Raw genomic sequence first — 17,612 nt, 5'->3', positions numbered from 1 at the left:
CTAAGACTCAACATAGAAAGGGGGAAAAGTAGAAACCAAGTACTGCAATAGGCTAATATAAAAGGCTCATTGCTCGTTTTTTAAAAAATATACAGCTAGCCAATTCCCAGTTATATTACTGATTGTCCTTTAGATGATTGCCTCTCTTGGTTTGCCTGCTCATCACCAGCTGGAAGTGGGTCTTACCACTCTGAATGAATCTCTTGAGTGAGTCCCCTTTTCATTTGTGCTCTTGGTGTTGTTTGGCCTCACTCACCCACTTCTGTGGGCTTTGGGCCACAGAATCTTATACTCCAGGTAGCAGGGCAACAGTTTATTTTATTTATTTTTATACCGCTTCTCTTCAATTAAGTGCAATCCTATGGCCATCCTAGAACTGTTTCGGATGGCAATTAAGTTCATGTGCTGCCATAACATGGAAATGTGCAATTGAAGATACATCAGTGAAACACTGCACTGGCATCATGCTGATGTAAACCTGTGTAAACCCAGAGTTGGCACAGATACATACAGCTCACAAATAGATGGCATGGAAGGTACTTCAAGGAAAGAGCAGGACTTAGTGAGCAAGCAACCTAAGCCCTCTCAGCTCAGAGGTGGTGTAACATTATGCCAGCTAATGCAACATAACTGTGGTACAGTTTAGGGTACTGACTAACTGTATAGTAGTCTCCTAAGCAGAATATGTACCCCAGCCAGGACTCCCACAACTCAGGTGATAAGGCATATAGCAAGCAGCCATACTTCTTTGGTTTCATGTTGTGCACACTTACAACTAGCAGAGGACTTTGGTGATCAGAACCCCTGAGAAAAGGTGTTTTGCACAAAACCCCCCAGCTTCTTATGTATACAGCCTAGGAAGAGAACCAAAATTGTTGCAGCAAGATACTGCTAACACTTGTAAACTCCAAGAACTCTTGCTGGTATTTCACCTCACAAAGACTGCCACAGACTTCTTCCATTTTTACATACATACTTCTTGCTTTGTTTGTGGTTAGCAAACACTTCATGATATTCCTGTTATACAGACATTCCAAGGTCCTTAAAGCCTCACTAAACAGACATTACCTACTGTAAACTGTTTGTTCTTTCTAAAGGCTCCAGTTAGTTTGAATATCTATGGTCTCTAAAATATTGCTTAATTTGATTGTTTAGAGAAAACATATATCTTGTTGTGTTCTTAATTCTCTCATCACCGAGAGTCTGAAGGCAGGTGTTTGGTAGAGATGGGCACGAACCGGGAAAAAACCGAACCATGCGGTTCGTGGCTCATCAAATTTCACAAACCACAAACTTTCGCGAACCTGCCCCTGGTTCGCGAACCGGTTTGTTTGGTTCGTGAAAACGTCACATCTGGGTCAGAAAATCATCACTTCCAGGCCAGCAGAAGGTCACTTCCGGGCCAAAAGAAGGTCACTTCTGGGTCAGCAGAAGGTCTGCAGGAAGTCCATCCCCTGTTGCCTAGGAAACTGGTTGATTGGCACCAGGCTGTCTGCAGTCACAAACCAAAAAACAAACCAAACGAACCAGCCTAAAGTTTGTGGTGGTTCGTCAGAAATGGGATCTGACGAACCACAGTTCACGAACCACGAACCAGCCTGGTTCGTGCTTAATTTTGGTTTGTATTTCAGTTCGTGCTCATCTCTAGTGTTTGGTAGCCTTCAGTTTTCAGATTAATATTTCTAGAGGATCAAACAGTCTTTCAGAATCTTAGAGCATGGTAAGAACTTTGAGCGGAAAGGAAAGATTTCTTTTTAAAATATTTTAGAGAAGGTTTTGTGATGGTGCTGGTGGGAGTAAGTAAGGTCCTAAAGTGACATTATCACATTTTGCGCATAAGTGCTCCCATGCTTCGCAGAGGCCAATTTTGGCCCCAAATGGGCCAATTGCATGGGAATACTCCCTAAGTCTTAAGCAGCAACATACCTCAAGTTTCTTTAATTTCAAAAGAAGATGTCCATATGTTGGAGGAGCAGAGGTGTCCACCACGGGTTTGGCTGCCTGGACCTACAGCAACAAAAAATAAGTCTGCTATTTGTACTTAAATTTGCACAGGGAAATAAAGGGAAGCTACGTACCAGGATAGCACTTAAGTCCTGATTTGTGTCTTATTTTATCCACAACTTTACAGGCTGCTATTATGCAGCCCATATTACTCCCATATTATAAACAAGCCTCTTCTTTGTAATATGGGAGTAATATTGGTTTACGGTGTCATTGTGAGGAAGACTAAGGTAAGGAATATGAATGGCTTTGGGTATTTAGAAACACATTTGTGGTCCACTTAGCTTTGATGAAACTCAGAGCAACACAAACAGAGTGAATCCATTTTATTCTCACCACAGTGCTACCAGCTGGTTAGGCTAATGGCTTGCTCCTGACCACTCAGGTTTTTATCTATTTTATTTATTTACGTTAATTATAGTCTGCCTTTCTCACTGAGACTCAAAGTGGATCACACAGTGTAGGATTAATACAATCAATGACTGGGACACTCAATAAACAATACAACAGGGCAGTATTGTTTTCTAACCTTTTTTCCACAAAGGAACCTCTAAAATAATTTTTCAAATCCCAAGGAACCCCTACCTATGAAAATGTTTATAAGCCAGAAAAAGTTGATGGCAGGGAACGTAATCCAATTACTGCTAAATTATTGTCAAGAAACGTTATTTGTAAAGAGCTGAGATATGTGTGCGTGTATGTGAGTGACAATGTAAGTTCACTCACACACACACACATCTCAGTGTCAGGGCTTGCCGCTGCTGCCGCTGGGCATGGCACTGGGCGGTCTGCTCCTGACATCACAGAGGGGCCAGGGATTCTGCAGGACCCTGCTCTGTGGAAGGAGGGGCGGTATACCTCACCCAGACTCCCTCTCAGTCCACTCGCTGGCCTGCTCAACCTGGCCTGCTTACCCTCTGTGTCCTCCTTCATCTCCTCCTTCCAAGCCTCCACCCTTGCATCTTACTGCTCTCACTCCACATCATCACTCCTCACTCACACCCACCACCCCAGGGCTCTTCCCAGCCAGCTTTTATAGGGCTTCCTTCTACTGCCCCACCCCTCTTCCAGCCTGGCCTTTGGCTGCACCAAGCAGTTGCAGCTGGGGTAGCTGATCTGGCCCCACTGAACAGCACCAGCTGTGCCTTGTTCTCTGGCTGCCCAGCCTCCCTGCCTTGGCTGATTGCTGTAGGCATGTCCAGCTGCAGTCCCCTGGCTAGCAGCCCGGCCTCCCTGGCTGAGCTGATGGCTGAAGGTGGGTCCAGCTGCGGCTCCTTGGCTGGTTGCCCAGGGCTTCCTGCAGAGTGCCTCCAATAGCCCCACCTGGAGTGGCTTGGCTTTTGGCAACTCCTGGGCCAGGCTACTATTTTCTAGCTGGGGCGTGGCTTTGGGTTGTTGGGGCTGCTGCTGCTTCTCCTCCTCAGGTAAGGTCTTTGGGTGGGTGACTGCTGGGCTTCCAATCCCTCTGCCCTTGCCCCCTTCCGCCTTGCCTAGCCCCCTTTCCCTCCCTAGGGGAGTGGGACTCGCTGGCCTCTCTCTGTCTCCCCCTGCCTCCTGAGGCCCTGGGCTTTTGCCCCTTGCCCCTGGAACCGGCAGGTCCTGGCTCCATTTGCCTGTGGGAGGGGTTGACCTGCTGTCCCCCAGCTGCCCCCTCTGCCTGCCAGTCAGACCGGTTGACCTGCTGTCAGCTGGCTGACCAGTTGACCTGCTGTCAGCTGGCTGACCAGTTGACCTGCTGTCTGCTGGCTGCCCCCTCTGTTTGCCCGTCAGCCCGGCTGACCTGCTGTTCCCTCCTACCAAGTCTGGGGGCTGGGACCCAGACCCCGGACACTCAGCTCTTTACAAACGTAAGGAAAAAAAGTAAAGCCTTAATAACCATGATATTTTTTCACAAAAAATTCATTTTTGCGAAAAACTAATAAAAATTAATTTTAAAAAATAACCATGATATTTTGAGGGATATTTGGAATTTTTCACAGTATTTCAGAAGTTTTATTTATCATTTCCACTATTATTCATGGAATTCCTCACAATGTCCTGTGGAACCCTGGTTGGGAAATACTGTAGTAGCATATGGATAGCAGAAATTTGAATACAAGCATAAATCTGCATAGAGAGCCAAAACAGTATTGAAATAATACACAAGCAATCCAACACAACATATTAAATGATGTGGAAACTGCCTGGAAGGAGCATATTTACATCAACAGACAGTGGAATATAGACTACAGTCTCTTTATCATAAGCATCTTTCTGAGCCATTTCCTCACAGCACAGTCCTGAATGGCTCTAGCACCCTAACTAGAGCACATGGGCTCTTAGAGCCACTCTAGATGTTACATCTGATACAAGCTGGGACACAGATACATGACCTACCTTGCGGTCACATGGAGGAAGTGGGGAATTTCCTTAAAATTGCTCTAGTCAGCTCTTGAGCACTGAGAGGGGGGAGAAACAACTTAAGGATCCCTCCCACCACTTTTGTTATGTATTGAGCTAGCTTCTATTAAAGCTGGGCTTCTCATGTCTGCAATCTTATTGGGTAATAGGATTAGCAGCAGCAGCCAATCGATCCTCCTGGATGAGGACCAATGGCTGCTTTGTAAATATGTTACGTTGTATTTAGTGCATGCAAATGAAGGATCCTAGTTGCATGTGTTCTTATTGGGGGTTACTGAAAAAAGACGTAGTATTGGGAGCGTGTGTATACGTAGTTGGTAATAAAGATGTTCTTATGAGCCGAAATCTCTGTCTGGCTGAAATCACTATGGGCCAGAATCACAGAACATAATAGTTTTCATCAGCATAAATGGCCACAGGAGCAGGGAGGGCTGTTTGTCTCCTTCTCTAGCTCCATGAGTCCTCCTCCCTTTGCAGTGGTCTAGAGCAATGGAGCATTTTCAAGATAAATTCCCCAGTTCTTCCATGTCTGGTTGGGCACTTGTGTCCTGATTTTGGGGGGGGGGGGTTGGACTAGATGGTCTGTACGGCCCCTTCCAACTCTATGATTCTATGATTCATTTCACGTGTAACATCAATTTTGATTCTTACTATTGTGTTATTCTGGGGTTAAGTCAGAGTATTGTTCAGAGATTTTTCATTATAATAGTTCTAAAGGATGAGATACAGAACAAATATGCCATGTGCATTATTATTCATGTATTCAGATCAATGCAATTATGCAGGAAAAACAATGATAATATATATAAGGCTGAATTAAAGAACAGAATTGTGACTATAAAACAGAATTTTAGGTTCACTAGAAAATCATGTAGTGAGAAGAGACTCTCACTATGTGATGTTGTGAAATAAAATATTTTTGTAGGTTTCTTCCAGCACGGTCATTCAATCTAATTAAACTGGGTCCTGGATTAATTAGTTCACAGCACCTTCTGTTAACATGTTATACAAAAGTTAAATTGATGATTTCCCTCCACTTCTACATACATACCGTTATTAATTTAAAATCAGCCCTATGGATGCAACATATCCAATGGTAAATTGTCCTCAGAAGTGCTTATTTGGCTAGGTGAAGAAGAAGAATATAACCAGAGATTGTCCAACAGGTTGTGTAGGAAGTATTTCTTGGTGACCAGCATACAACAATGAGAATTCTAACCATTTCCCCCCATTCCAAGACTGTTTACTTTATCACGTCACGCTATCATAAATTACCCTACCTATTCTCTTGCGTTTCTCATTTCTCCTCTGTTCTGATCCCTTCCTCACAACACATACCTTGAGACTTACTAGGACAAAATTAGAGTTATGTGTGAGGGGCAGGATTTGAGTACAGAGGCACCTTAGAGACCAACAAGATTTTCAGAGTGTAAACTTTTGAGAGTCAGAGCTTCCTTCTTCGGTAGGGAAGAATGGCGCTCTGAAGAACAGAGCTCTGACTCTCAAAAGCTTATACTCTGAAAATCTTGTTGGTCTCTAAAGTGCCACTGGACTCAAATCCGGCTGTTGTACTGCAGACCAACACGGCTACCCACCTAAAACTATCCTCATGTGTGAGGGGACATACTGTTTTGTGTAGCTAACAAGTTGAACACTGCTCCTGCACTTTTAGTAAAGGCACATTCCATAAATAAATATTTGCATGGTGCTCTTCTGTGCCTGTTCGAAGTCATTTATCCTGAGAGGTATAAATAAAGGCAGAATATTAACACAATACAATGAAAATAACAGTTGCCCTGTTAGTTTACATTACTTGTAGCAGCAATAAAGAGAACAGGCTTTTCCTGAAATAGGAGTAAGTACCAACTAGGAAAATGGTTTTTTTCCCCCTCCATGCTACTGCAAACAACCTTTGGGGAAGTTTGTGTTCTTTGGATAAAATCCCCTCATCCACCTGGAAAAATCTTGCTCTCATATTGCTTAGCACCCACTAACTGTCACCAGAGGGAGTAAAGTAAAAGCAGTTTCAGTGTGGGAGGGATTTACCCCTAAACTGCCAGTATAATTCCATGTCAAAATGGTCTCCTTTGCATCAATTGCTTAATAGTAGGGGTTTCACTGAGGTGCTGTTATTTAAATTTAATTTGTCTTAATTGAAAACAAGATTTGTGATGTTCAGCATCTCATACACTGCGTTATCGTTGAGCAAAGGCCCTTTTATAGTGGGCATCCTTCCATTTTTCCTTCAACCTTCCTGGACCCAATGGTCACCCCTTCTGCTCCATCAGTGGCCATCCCTTCTGCAGCTTAGCATAAGTAGACAGAATGAGAGTGAAGTCCTTTTCATTGGCCTGCCTGGCTCAGCATCTTCTTGTCCTAACCCTTCCATCAGCACTTTGCCTGTCTGCGGAAGAGTGTGGGGAAGATAGCAATATCCCTTCTTTATGCCTATTTTCACCAAACTAGTTCAATATTTCTTTACTAGCTATCTTGGGCTTGCTATAAAATGTAAGTATATTTAGCCATTGGCCATACATAAGTCAGTTTGTGTCACTTACACAGGGACTCACACCGGAATGGTTTACAACAGTTTTGTTACTGCCACAAACCCATTATAAAAGCCCATGTAAAATTTCCATTTCATATGTACCTGAAGAGGTGAAGTCTGATTTGCTAAAGCTTATGCTGGAATAAATATGGTTAGGTTTAAAGGTGCCACTTGATTTCTATTTTATTTGCATATTTATCACAGTTCTACTTGCCAAAGCCAAGGTGTTAGATATACTGTGATTAGAGATGGGCACGAACTGGGGAAAAACCGAACCATGTGGTTCACGAACCTGCCCCTGGTTCACGAACCGGTTCATTTGGTTCGTGAAAATGTCACATCCAGGTCAGAAAACCATCACTTCCAGGGTCAGCAGAAAGGTCACTTCCGGGTCAGCCAAAGGTCTGCAAGTCCATCCCCTGTTGCCTAGGAAACTGATAGATTGGCACCAGGCTGTCTGCAGTGATGAACCAAAAAACGAACCAAATGAACTAGCCTAAAAGTTCGCGGCAGTTCATCAGAAATGGGATCTGATGAACCATGGTTCGTGAACCATGAACTGACCTGGTTCGTGCTTAATTTTGGTTGGTATTTCGGTTCGTGCCCATCTCTAACTGTGATACCTGTTGATCCTGGTAAGTATGTGCACAATATCTTGTGAAAGCAGAAATCCAAGCTGGTGTACATGTTGCCTGCATGGTATTCCTCTTGTGCCAGAGCTCTAGCACACACAGAAACCTTCCACTGCATACATCACAACATCCATACTTTAAATTTTGTATTGGTTTTAGAATTGTCTAATCTACTAATCTTTGGAACTGAGGTTTAATTGGCTGTTGAAAATTCCTTGTTAGATAGCCCGAGCATCTTCTTCATATATGGTTGCCAACTCTGGGTCAGGCAATTCCTGGAGATTAGCAGGTAAAGCCTAGGATGGGAGGGGTTTGGGAAGGAGAGGGAATTTAGCCAGGATGTGATGCCATACAATCCACCTTTTAAAGCTGACATATTATCCAGGGGTGTTGATCTCTGTAGTCTGGCGATGATTACAGTGTCTTGGGAGGTCTCCAGCTATGACCTGGAAGTTGGCAACCCTATCCCCATCACGGAGCCCCCTGTTTTCTGGGGAAGGGCACTAGGTTTATTAAACCACTTTCAGTGTAATCTGAAACAGAGTCAGTGTTCAAAGTCTATTGAAGTTATAGGGTTTAGGAGGGTATTCCTTCTTGCTTGTGAGCAAAACCTTTCATTAGATTTTACTGATTGGTTCCATTATAATGACCCCATAAGAAGGTACAGAGATGGAATATCAATACAGGATGATTAGTCTGGGAAGGGGCTCTTATGGTCTGAGCAGTGTCTGTGTCAACAGCAGTGAAAAGCATTATCTACTCCACAAGGATTATTTATGAATAAAAACCTTGTTCCTCTAACTTTTACGTGGATGAACACACTTTCACTACAATAAACAAAGATGATGAAAGAGTTAATGTTTTTCTCCTAGTAATGATTGTTATATATGTCTGTAAAATATAGGAAGATACGATACCCCATTTTAATGGAGCATCTGAAAAAAATGGAAGAGAGGAGAATGCATAAGCTGTTTTTGGTCCCCACTGGGCATAAAGGCAGGGTATAAATGACACAAACAAATAAAATAAAAAGACATCTGGGTGAGGACATTTAACAAATTGCTAATCCTATATTCCCCATTTAAAAACATGAAAAAAGCTACTTTCCTTCATAGATGATTTGGCCTCAAGAGAAAAGAAGTGTAAAATGCAAAATCATTAACTTTAGTATGTATACAGTGGATTATAGGGACAGGCAGAAACTAATTAGAACCACACCAGAGAGACAAGCCCGGTTGTTTTAGCAATATGATCAGATTTACTTTCACCTTTTTAGTGCAGTTGGAGATCAGATGTCTGATTATTGTTTAATTGTACCGATCAACTTGAACTATATCCCCTAGAGCATAGTCCATTAGAATGATACACTATCCAATGAATTAATCTGTGGTCCAGTCCTCGGAATGGGAGAATATCAGATTTAGATTACACAAAATTCTCAGAAAGTTCAGAACATTTTATTGCACATTGTATTCGATCAAAGCTATTTTCATACTTAAGTTTCAGGATGTGGTGATTAATAGACACCAGTTAACAAATTTAATATAAAAGGCTCGAGTTCCCTAAAACACTAAAAAAGTATTTTCTTAACTCATTTCATTTACACTCCATCTTTTCTCCCAATGGGGACCCAAAGCAGCTTACATCATTCTCCTCTCCTCTATTTTAACCTCACAACAACCATGTGAAGTAGATTAGGTTCAGAGAGAGTGACCGGCCTAAGGTCATCCAGCAAACTTCCATGACAGAGTGAGGATTAGAACTTGGATCTCCCAGATCCCAATCCAACACTCTAACCAAGACCTTCATCTACCCAACCGTGCAATCCTATGCAGAGTTACACCCGGGGCTTTTTTCCTGGGAAAAGATGTGGTGGAACTCAGTGGTGGAACTCAGGACTGCACAATGACATCACTTTGGGTCAGCTGGAACAAGGGGGGAGTTTTTTAAAGTTTAAATCACCCTCGGCAAAAATGGTCACATGGCCGATGGGCCCGCCCCCTGATTTCCAGGCAGAGGGGAGTTTAGATTGCCCTCTGTGCTGCTGGAGTGGCGCGGAGGGCAAACTAAACTCCCGTCTGTCTGGAGATTAGGGGGCGGGGCCACCGGCCATGTGATCATTTTCAAGAGGTGCCAGAAATCCATTCCACCACGTTCCAGCTGGAAAAAAAACCCTGGTTACACCTTTCTAAGCCCGTTGAAGTCAGTAAGTTTAGAAGAGTGTAACTGTGCTTAGGATTGCACTGCAACTTATAGAGAATGACTGGCTTCTGGGAGAGGCAGCCTAAATATATTTCCTAAATATGGGAGCTTCATGGCTGAAAACAGATATCAAAGTCTTCTTGTCCCCAGTGTTATTTCTCTTTTACTCCATACCTAGTACAGAGGATATGGACAATCTTTCCGAAAGCCAGACCTCATCAAGTGCATTTGATAATATAAATCTGTTATCGTTAGATAGCTAATGTCACCAAAAAGAACTGTTATATTTTTTCTTAACTACAATGAGTTCAGGAAAAGTGCTAAATCAATTAGTTAAATCCCATCTTCAGTTTTAAAACTAGCACATACCATTTAGAGCAAACTGGAATGTTAGAAAAGCACTAAAAAAGTTGTCTGAATATCCATTCATATGCACTTTTCTCAATACTGATTAATCTTTGCCTCAGGAAAACATACTTTGTAATCAGTTGACTGTTTTTCTCCTCTTATGTTCACATGGATTTGGGGAAGTCCCAATCCATAAAGCTGTGCCACAAAAGCACCCATATTGCCAGCCACTGTCTTTTCTCCTCAAAAATTACACTTCATGACAGAAAAAAAGTATTATGGGAAATAAATGGCCTAGAGAAAAAGTGGGAAACCCTGCATTTTTATACTGAAGAATTTTGAAGTGGGGCAGTTTTTTCATATCTAAATTCTTGGCATGATATTGTACTTTAGTTTAAAATGTGGTTATTGGAAGGAGCAGTTCTTAAAAATAAAGCTAATTGTTCAGGTTTCATGGGAAGAAATGCAACAATACTTCTTTCCAGTGAGTTTGGGCTTTCTGTAGGATGCTTTTGCCTTCCTCAGAGTCATGCTTACCTTTTTCCAGTGCTCTTCATAGACAGCTTTGTCCCACTTTTGCTGAAGGTATTTGCTGCTGCATGGTAAAACGGACTGATAGGCTCGGTGCATCTTAAACAATATAAAACATCTCTAAATCTGGACTACTTCAAAGAGGGTGAGTCATCAGCTAGAACCTTCTTGAGCAAAGCTCTGGCAAGAGTGGTGTGTTTGCAGTTGGTCATGTGGTGGTTGTCATGGTATCGCTAAGGCAAAAATTGAATAGCTGGTGGTAGCATTTTAAACAGTATGTTGCGGGAATAACAAAACAAGAATGAAGACCTAAAGCTGAGCCTCAAAAGGGTCTCCTTCTCAATAAAGGAATTGCTGCAACCATGAGAATACTGCAGTGATCTTTATTACCACTTTGACAATTAAAAGTAGTGGGTCAGTTATGAATACTTTTATAGCTGTACAAGTACTTAGGCATTGGTATGAATGTAGTATTTGCTATGACTCACAGTAAAGTGTGCCTCCTATCATTTGTAAAAAGAAAAATGCTTCTCCAGAAAAGACCACATTATAAAATTATTATGAGGAAAATATTCCCTTGTAGGAAATTATAAGCCCTGGAACTATCAAATATGAATATGGGATTTCTGATACACATATACATGGCCACTCACAGCAACCCACTACCTGTACATGCACATCACACATGACTGTCTACATGTGTGATAGCCACTGTGGTGTAGTGGCTAGAACAATGGACTAGGATATAGGCAACCCAAGTTTGACTCCCTCTGCTGCCATGGAAGCTTGCTGGGTGACCTTGGGCCAGTCTAATACTCTCAGTAAAAACTACCTCACAGGGTTGTTGTGAGGTTAAAATGGAGGAGGGGAGGGCTTTGGGGAGAAAGGCAAGGACTACATAAAGTAAAATAAAATAAATAAAAAACCTTACATGTAGGAAATTTATGTCATTAGACATAATGGACTCTCTTTCAAACAATTTGAACTTTACCTTCACACCTTCAAATTTCCACTGAGCTTATTTTTGTGTCCCATGAATGATAATGAAATGATTTGTGCAGACCTCATTCTAAGGTATTTTTGTATACCTGAAAGGAATGCTTTGATTTAAAAACAACAACAACAACAGAAGTTTAATTGTCATCCAGTGGACTGGAAATTGGTGACCAACAACAAAATATATATCAATGAAAACGTTAACACGATTGATTGGGTTTGCTTTCCCCTCTTCTTACTGAAAGTGTACTTGGCCTACAGTGTACTTTCAGTGTACTTGGCCTACACTGTCTAATGCTTGACCTACACTGTTTAATCTGCCTTGAGTCTTAGCAGGAAAGGCAGACTATAAATAATATCAACAAACAAACAAACAAATGGTCAGATATCTATTGTGACGACAACAAAGGGGATCTGCTGGAATCACTAGTGATCTTCAGGCTAGAGATCAGTTTCCCTGAAGAAAATTGATGCTTTGGAGGATGGAATCTATGGCATAATGCCCTTCTGGGGTTCTTCCCCTTCCCACGGCTGGCTTCCCCATGCTCTACTCCCAAATATCCAGGAATTTCCCAACCCAGAGTTGGAAACTTTCATTTCTGCATATTTGTGGAACTCCTTAGATACTCAGAAAAGGCTTAGTATGTAATTAGAAAAACGAAGGAAACATCCATGCAGTCCACAGAGTAACTGACGAAAAGTGAGCATGCTCACTGGCCTCAGAATATTGAGGGGGATTAAGAGGCACTTAAAGGTATGGTAAGGAAAATGTAGATAGTGGGCTGCCTACCACCCTCAGGAGTTATCATTTCCTGAAAGGAACGGTCTGGATGGGGAAAGGATTTCCCAATCCTGCCCCCCTGCAAATTCTTGTGGGCCTCCAACTTAGATTTATTGAATTGCTTTGGCAGAATGAGAATACTTGCATGAAAGGAGAATGAGTCTGTCAAGAATGCTACGCTTAGTGTTTTCTGTCCTTTGCTCTTTCTATCTGTTTAACTTCTCAGAACATTAAAGCAGGGCTTAATCTAGTGAACTGCTAAGCAATCTGACACAGTATAGCACATTACAGCATAATTTTACACCAGGGCTTTCCTGCTGCCGTTAATAGCATTCCATAGTTGAGGGGCTGGATTCACAGTTTGTGTGTTCAAAAACATTCTGAACCAGAACACTAATGCAGTGCGATTTACGGGAACTGAAAGGATACAGATATCCTGTCCTGCAAACTTCATAAATGATGTTCCACGGTCTGAGTCATTGCAGGAACTGAGGGAAAATATATCATTTTCAAAGAAATTTTGCACCAACTTTTGTCAAAGCCTGCAGTTGTAATCCAGGAATGGCCAACTGAGAACTTACGGACCAGACTGAACATTGGAATGTCCTGGTGGCTATACCAACAAGATAATTTTTTTTCCTTTCTGTGTCATTCATAAGAAAAAGTAAAATGCTTTCTACTTGTAACAGACTGGAATCATCTGTGCTTTAATATTACATATCTTATAATTTTGTGATTATTAATGTTACATCTCATAATGTTATATCTAATATGATATGTTGTATGAGAGTCAGTGCAGTATAGTGGCTAGAGTGATAGGCCAGGACCGGGGCAACCCAGGTCCGATTTCCAGCTCTGCCATGGAAGCTCCCTGGGTGATCTTGGGCCATTCACAAATTCTTAGCCTAGCCTACCTCACAGGGTTGTTGTTGTGAGGAGAGGAGACTGATGTAAGCTGCTTTGGGTCCCCATTGGAGAGAAAGGTGGAGTGTAAATACATATATTATGTATGGACTGGAGAAAGTGGACAGAGAGAACATTTTCTCCCTTTCCCCATAATACTAGAACTTGGGGGCACCCAACAAAAGAGGTAATAGATTCAAAAGGAAGTAGTTCTTTACTCAACAAATAATTAAACTGTAGAAGTCACCACCAGTGGATGCAGTGGTGGCCTTTATCATAGACAGCTTTAAAAGGGAATTAGACATATCCATGGAGGATTGGTCCATCAATGGCTACTGAGAACTAAAGAGAGCTTCCATGTGTAGGTGCAGTACATCTTTGAAAGTCTAGCATCTTTTTCCAGACACAATTTAAAGTTCTGTCTCTTAACTCTACAATGCCACCCAAAACAAGTCTGCTCAGCCTCAGAATTCTGCTCAGGTCTATCCAGTGGAATTTAGTCCCAAGAAAGTGTACTTAGGATAGCATTGTTACAGTTTTAATACCTTTTAAAATGAATGTATTATTTAACAATACTTGCTTGCATGAATACAACTTACCTTCAGTCATGCAATAAAGATTCTTAAGATGTGGTGGTGGCAGCTGCTGAAACAACTTTTAAAAATCTGCACAGCCAAATATGTCCAGTAGTCAGTCAGAAGCCGATGTGCAACAAGCACACCTGACCCCACCCACTTTCTAAAAACACTTAGCAGGTCCTAGGAAAAGTGTCAGCAGGCACTGTGGCACCCACGTTGGGGACTCCTGCCCTGGAGGACTAAAGTGGGAAATACTGGTCATGATCATGATTATTTGTCCACTGGTTTTGATGTCAGCAGATGGTGCAGCAAATACCTGCATGAAATTATTCTTAAATAAACTTCCCTGTTTGGGCTGTAGTTTGTTAAACTTTACCTTCGAGCTTCTTTATGGTTCACAGACCTGAATGCAGAATTGCAAATGAAGTTGGGTCTGCACATGCAGGAAATTGAGGTGGAGATGAGGTGCTGAAATTCTGAAGTGGTAGAATTGACAACAACTATACTACTTCAGACTACAGGAGGAGAACATCTCAGATGTTTCTATATGTAGATAACTCCTTTGATTAGCCCTTTAGTTCCTGTGCTGGTTTTCTATGTGCAGGGGAGCTTTTAACCTAGGGCAGCATTCAAACTATGATCCACCCCCGCTTTGAAGTAGTTTAGTCCTTCCTGTTCCCTCAGCATTTTATCACCTCATTGTGCTGCAAATAGAGACTAGAGATGGGCACGAACTAGAAAAAAACCAAACCATGCGGGTCGTGGTTCGTCATGTTTCATGAACCTCGAACTTTCACAAACCTGCCCTGGTTCATTTTGGTTCATGAAAACGTCACACCTGGGCTAGCAAATCACCACTTCTGGGTCAGCAGAAGGTCACTTCCAGGTCAGTATAGAAAGCCCATCCCCTATTGCCTAGGAAACTGATTGATTGGCACCAGGCTGTGTGCAGTGATGAACCAAACGAACCACCCTAAAGTTCATGGCGGTTCATCAGAAATGGGCTCTGACGAACCGCTGGTTTGCGAACCACGAACTGGCCTGGTTCGTGACAAACTTTGGTTCATATTTCAGTTCGTGCCCATCTCTAATAGAGACTAGACGTGAGATTTATGAGACCTGAGATTGTTGTGTTTTAAAACACTTTGGGGTAGACAATCTGAAAGGACATTTGTACCATACCCGCATCTTCTGCCTCTTCACACATGTATCTCAAAGCACAGTGGCAGTATAAGGATGAGAGACATACATGCCATGGCCATCACTCAATGTTTCCTTATTTAAATGGATGGACAGCTTCTATTAAAGAACTCAGTTGGAGGGGATGAAATCAGGCTGTCTGGGGCTCTGTCTGGGGCTTTCAGGCATGTAAAATGTGTAGCATTCAGCAAGGTGTGAACAAGCATATGTGAACAGAGCCAAAAGACTGCAACATACTGGCTTTATAGTATACATTTTCCTTTTTTATTGGAAGTGAAGAAGAGCAAATACAGAAGAAGAGGAAATACCGATTGTGCACCACAATGAAGCCCATGTTTATAGCAGATGTCCTTTTGTACAAGTTTTGAAAGAGGAACTATTTCATTCATTCATTCAACACTTTTAATGGCATAAGAGTAGATAAAATGTACAAAACTAACATGGGACAAGAGACAGTACAGATTACAGTATAAAATTGGTTCAGTTTGCAGTATAGTGTGGATTTGGGGGCATCTTTGGTAAGAGGCTAGCTATTGCCCTTTGGAATACAGTTGAGATTTCACAGTAGCAGGTTGCTAGCTGCTGAATCTCAGTACAAATGGCTGGCTTCCCAGTCTACTTGCTTATCTTGCTACATGGCAATATTGTGTTAGTGCTACGAATTGTTTTGTCCACAGTGATTAGACTGCGTAACTGACACAGATTAACAGCAACTATAATTTATCAGAATAGCATGCAATTATAGTCACAAGAATTAAAGGAAGCATGGAATTAAAAAAAAGAGCCTAAAGAAAATAAAGGTTAATACCAGGCAAGAGAGAGTGTGGAACATATGCTTCCAGCTACCGATATAAGCTGTGTGTCCTCTGAGGTGCATCATCAGTGTGGTAGAAATGGTTTTATTACAGGATAATGCAATGTAACCATTTGAGCCCAACTGCAGGTTTTAATTGTGCCACTTATGTGATAATAGACAATCATAGTTAGTATTTATATAACATTGTATAATACCCAAACACTTCACAAATCATCTCAGCAACCCTTTAATCACCCCCGTCAGGTATCAGACAAAGAGAGTGTTGACTCTCGAAAGCTCATACCCGGGAAATCTAGTCGGTCTTTAAGGTGCTACTGGACCTGTATTTTGCCCTGTCAGGTTGGTTTCCTATTGCAGAGGGGAATCTGAGGGTGAAAATGCTTAAGTAGCTTGGAAAACGATGACTGAGGGGTGACATGATAGAGATTTACAAGACTATGCATGGGATAGAGAAGGTAGAGAAAGAAGTATTTTTCTCCCTTTCTCACAGTACAAGAACTCGTGGGCACTCAATGAAATTGCTGAGCAGTCGGGTTAGAACAGATAAAAAGAAGTACTTCTTCACCCAAAGAGTGATTAACGCATGGAATTAACTGCCACAGGAGGTGGTGGCAGCTTCAAGCATAGACAGTGTCCGGAGCCCGGCTGCGGCCTCCGGACAAATGGCCGCCCCCCGCCCCCCCCCCCGCTCCCACTCACCTGAAGGAGGCCTGGCCTGGGGCGGCTGAGGAGCGGCGGGTGGCGGCAGCGACGACAGTGGCGGCGACAGGGAGACCTAGGGATGGAGCGGCCGCTGTGCAGCACGCCCGGCCACCAAAGCTCCCACCGCGGCTGCGGTGACTCCCCGCCAGGCAGCAGAGCAGCGGGGAAAGCGCTGCAGCACGGCACAGCCTCCAAGCGCCCCGAGGCATGGAGGGCCCAGGCAGTGTCCACGCCAGCCATTCCCCGGCCCAAGACTCCGGGCCTTCACCCGGACCCGCCCCTATGGCGGCAGGGGTAAGCTGCAGTTGGGCAGGGGAAAGGGCCGCCTGGGCGGGCGCACCTGAGAAGGGGGAACAGCCAGGCGGAGGGAAGCTCAGCCCAGGGAAGCAGCACAGGCTGGGGAGGGGCTCTGGCATCTGGCCACACCTGCTCCAGGTAGTGGGCCTGGCCATGGGGGCTGGGGCCTGGGAGCAGGGGTGGGGCTAGGGATAGGGGGAGGTATAAAGGAGCGCTCTAGAACCCAGGCGGAGGAGGATGACGAGGGGGATAGTCTGTCTCTGAAGTCAAGAGAAAGCTTCCCCAAAGGCACCCCAGGGGCAGATAGGCTTGAGAAGCCTTAGCCCCAGGGCCCACCTTGAGTCTGAGGCCACCTGGGGAGGAGCCCTCACCTGCCGCCAGTCCCGAGAGCCACAGCCGACCAGGCGGCTGACATCAGGGAAGGAGGCGGATCCGCTCGCAAAAAGAGGCCAGGATGGCCACCTCAACCCCGTCGGTGCCAGCAGCCCCGCCTGATCCTGACAGACAGCTTTAAGAGGGGGTTGGATAAACATATGGAGCAGAGGTCCATCAGTGGCTATTAGCCACAAGGTATAGATGGAACTCTCTGTCTAGGGCAGTGATGCTCTGTAGTCTTGGTGTTTGGGGGAGCAATCAGCGGGAGGGCTTCTAGTGTCCCTTCCCCACTAGCAGA

General features: G+C 43.4%; 1 protein-coding gene across 2 annotated transcripts in view; it reads right to left on the bottom strand.

Moving 5' to 3' along the window:
* The window catches only part of CFAP97D2 (CFAP97 domain containing 2), a 28,193-nt gene extending 17,351 nt beyond the window's left edge, over window positions 1-10,842 (bottom strand). For both annotated transcript variants that reach the window (XM_054973175.1, XM_054973176.1), the window contains exons 1-2: window positions 10,672-10,842; window positions 1,927-2,007 (exon numbers count right to left, since the gene is read on the bottom strand). In XM_054973175.1, coding sequence (XP_054829150.1) covers window positions 1,927-2,007; window positions 10,672-10,764 — 174 coding nt within the window. In that variant the 5' untranslated portion in view covers window positions 10,765-10,842. The remainder of the gene's footprint in view (window positions 1-1,926; window positions 2,008-10,671) is intronic.
* Window positions 10,843-17,612: the final 6,770 nt, after the last annotated feature.

This window comes from Eublepharis macularius, chromosome 3 (genome assembly GCF_028583425.1).
Source record: "Eublepharis macularius isolate TG4126 chromosome 3, MPM_Emac_v1.0, whole genome shotgun sequence".
NCBI classification, from domain to species: Eukaryota; Metazoa; Chordata; class Lepidosauria; order Squamata; family Eublepharidae; genus Eublepharis; species Eublepharis macularius.
This window is presented reverse-complemented; position numbering and strand designations above follow the sequence as displayed.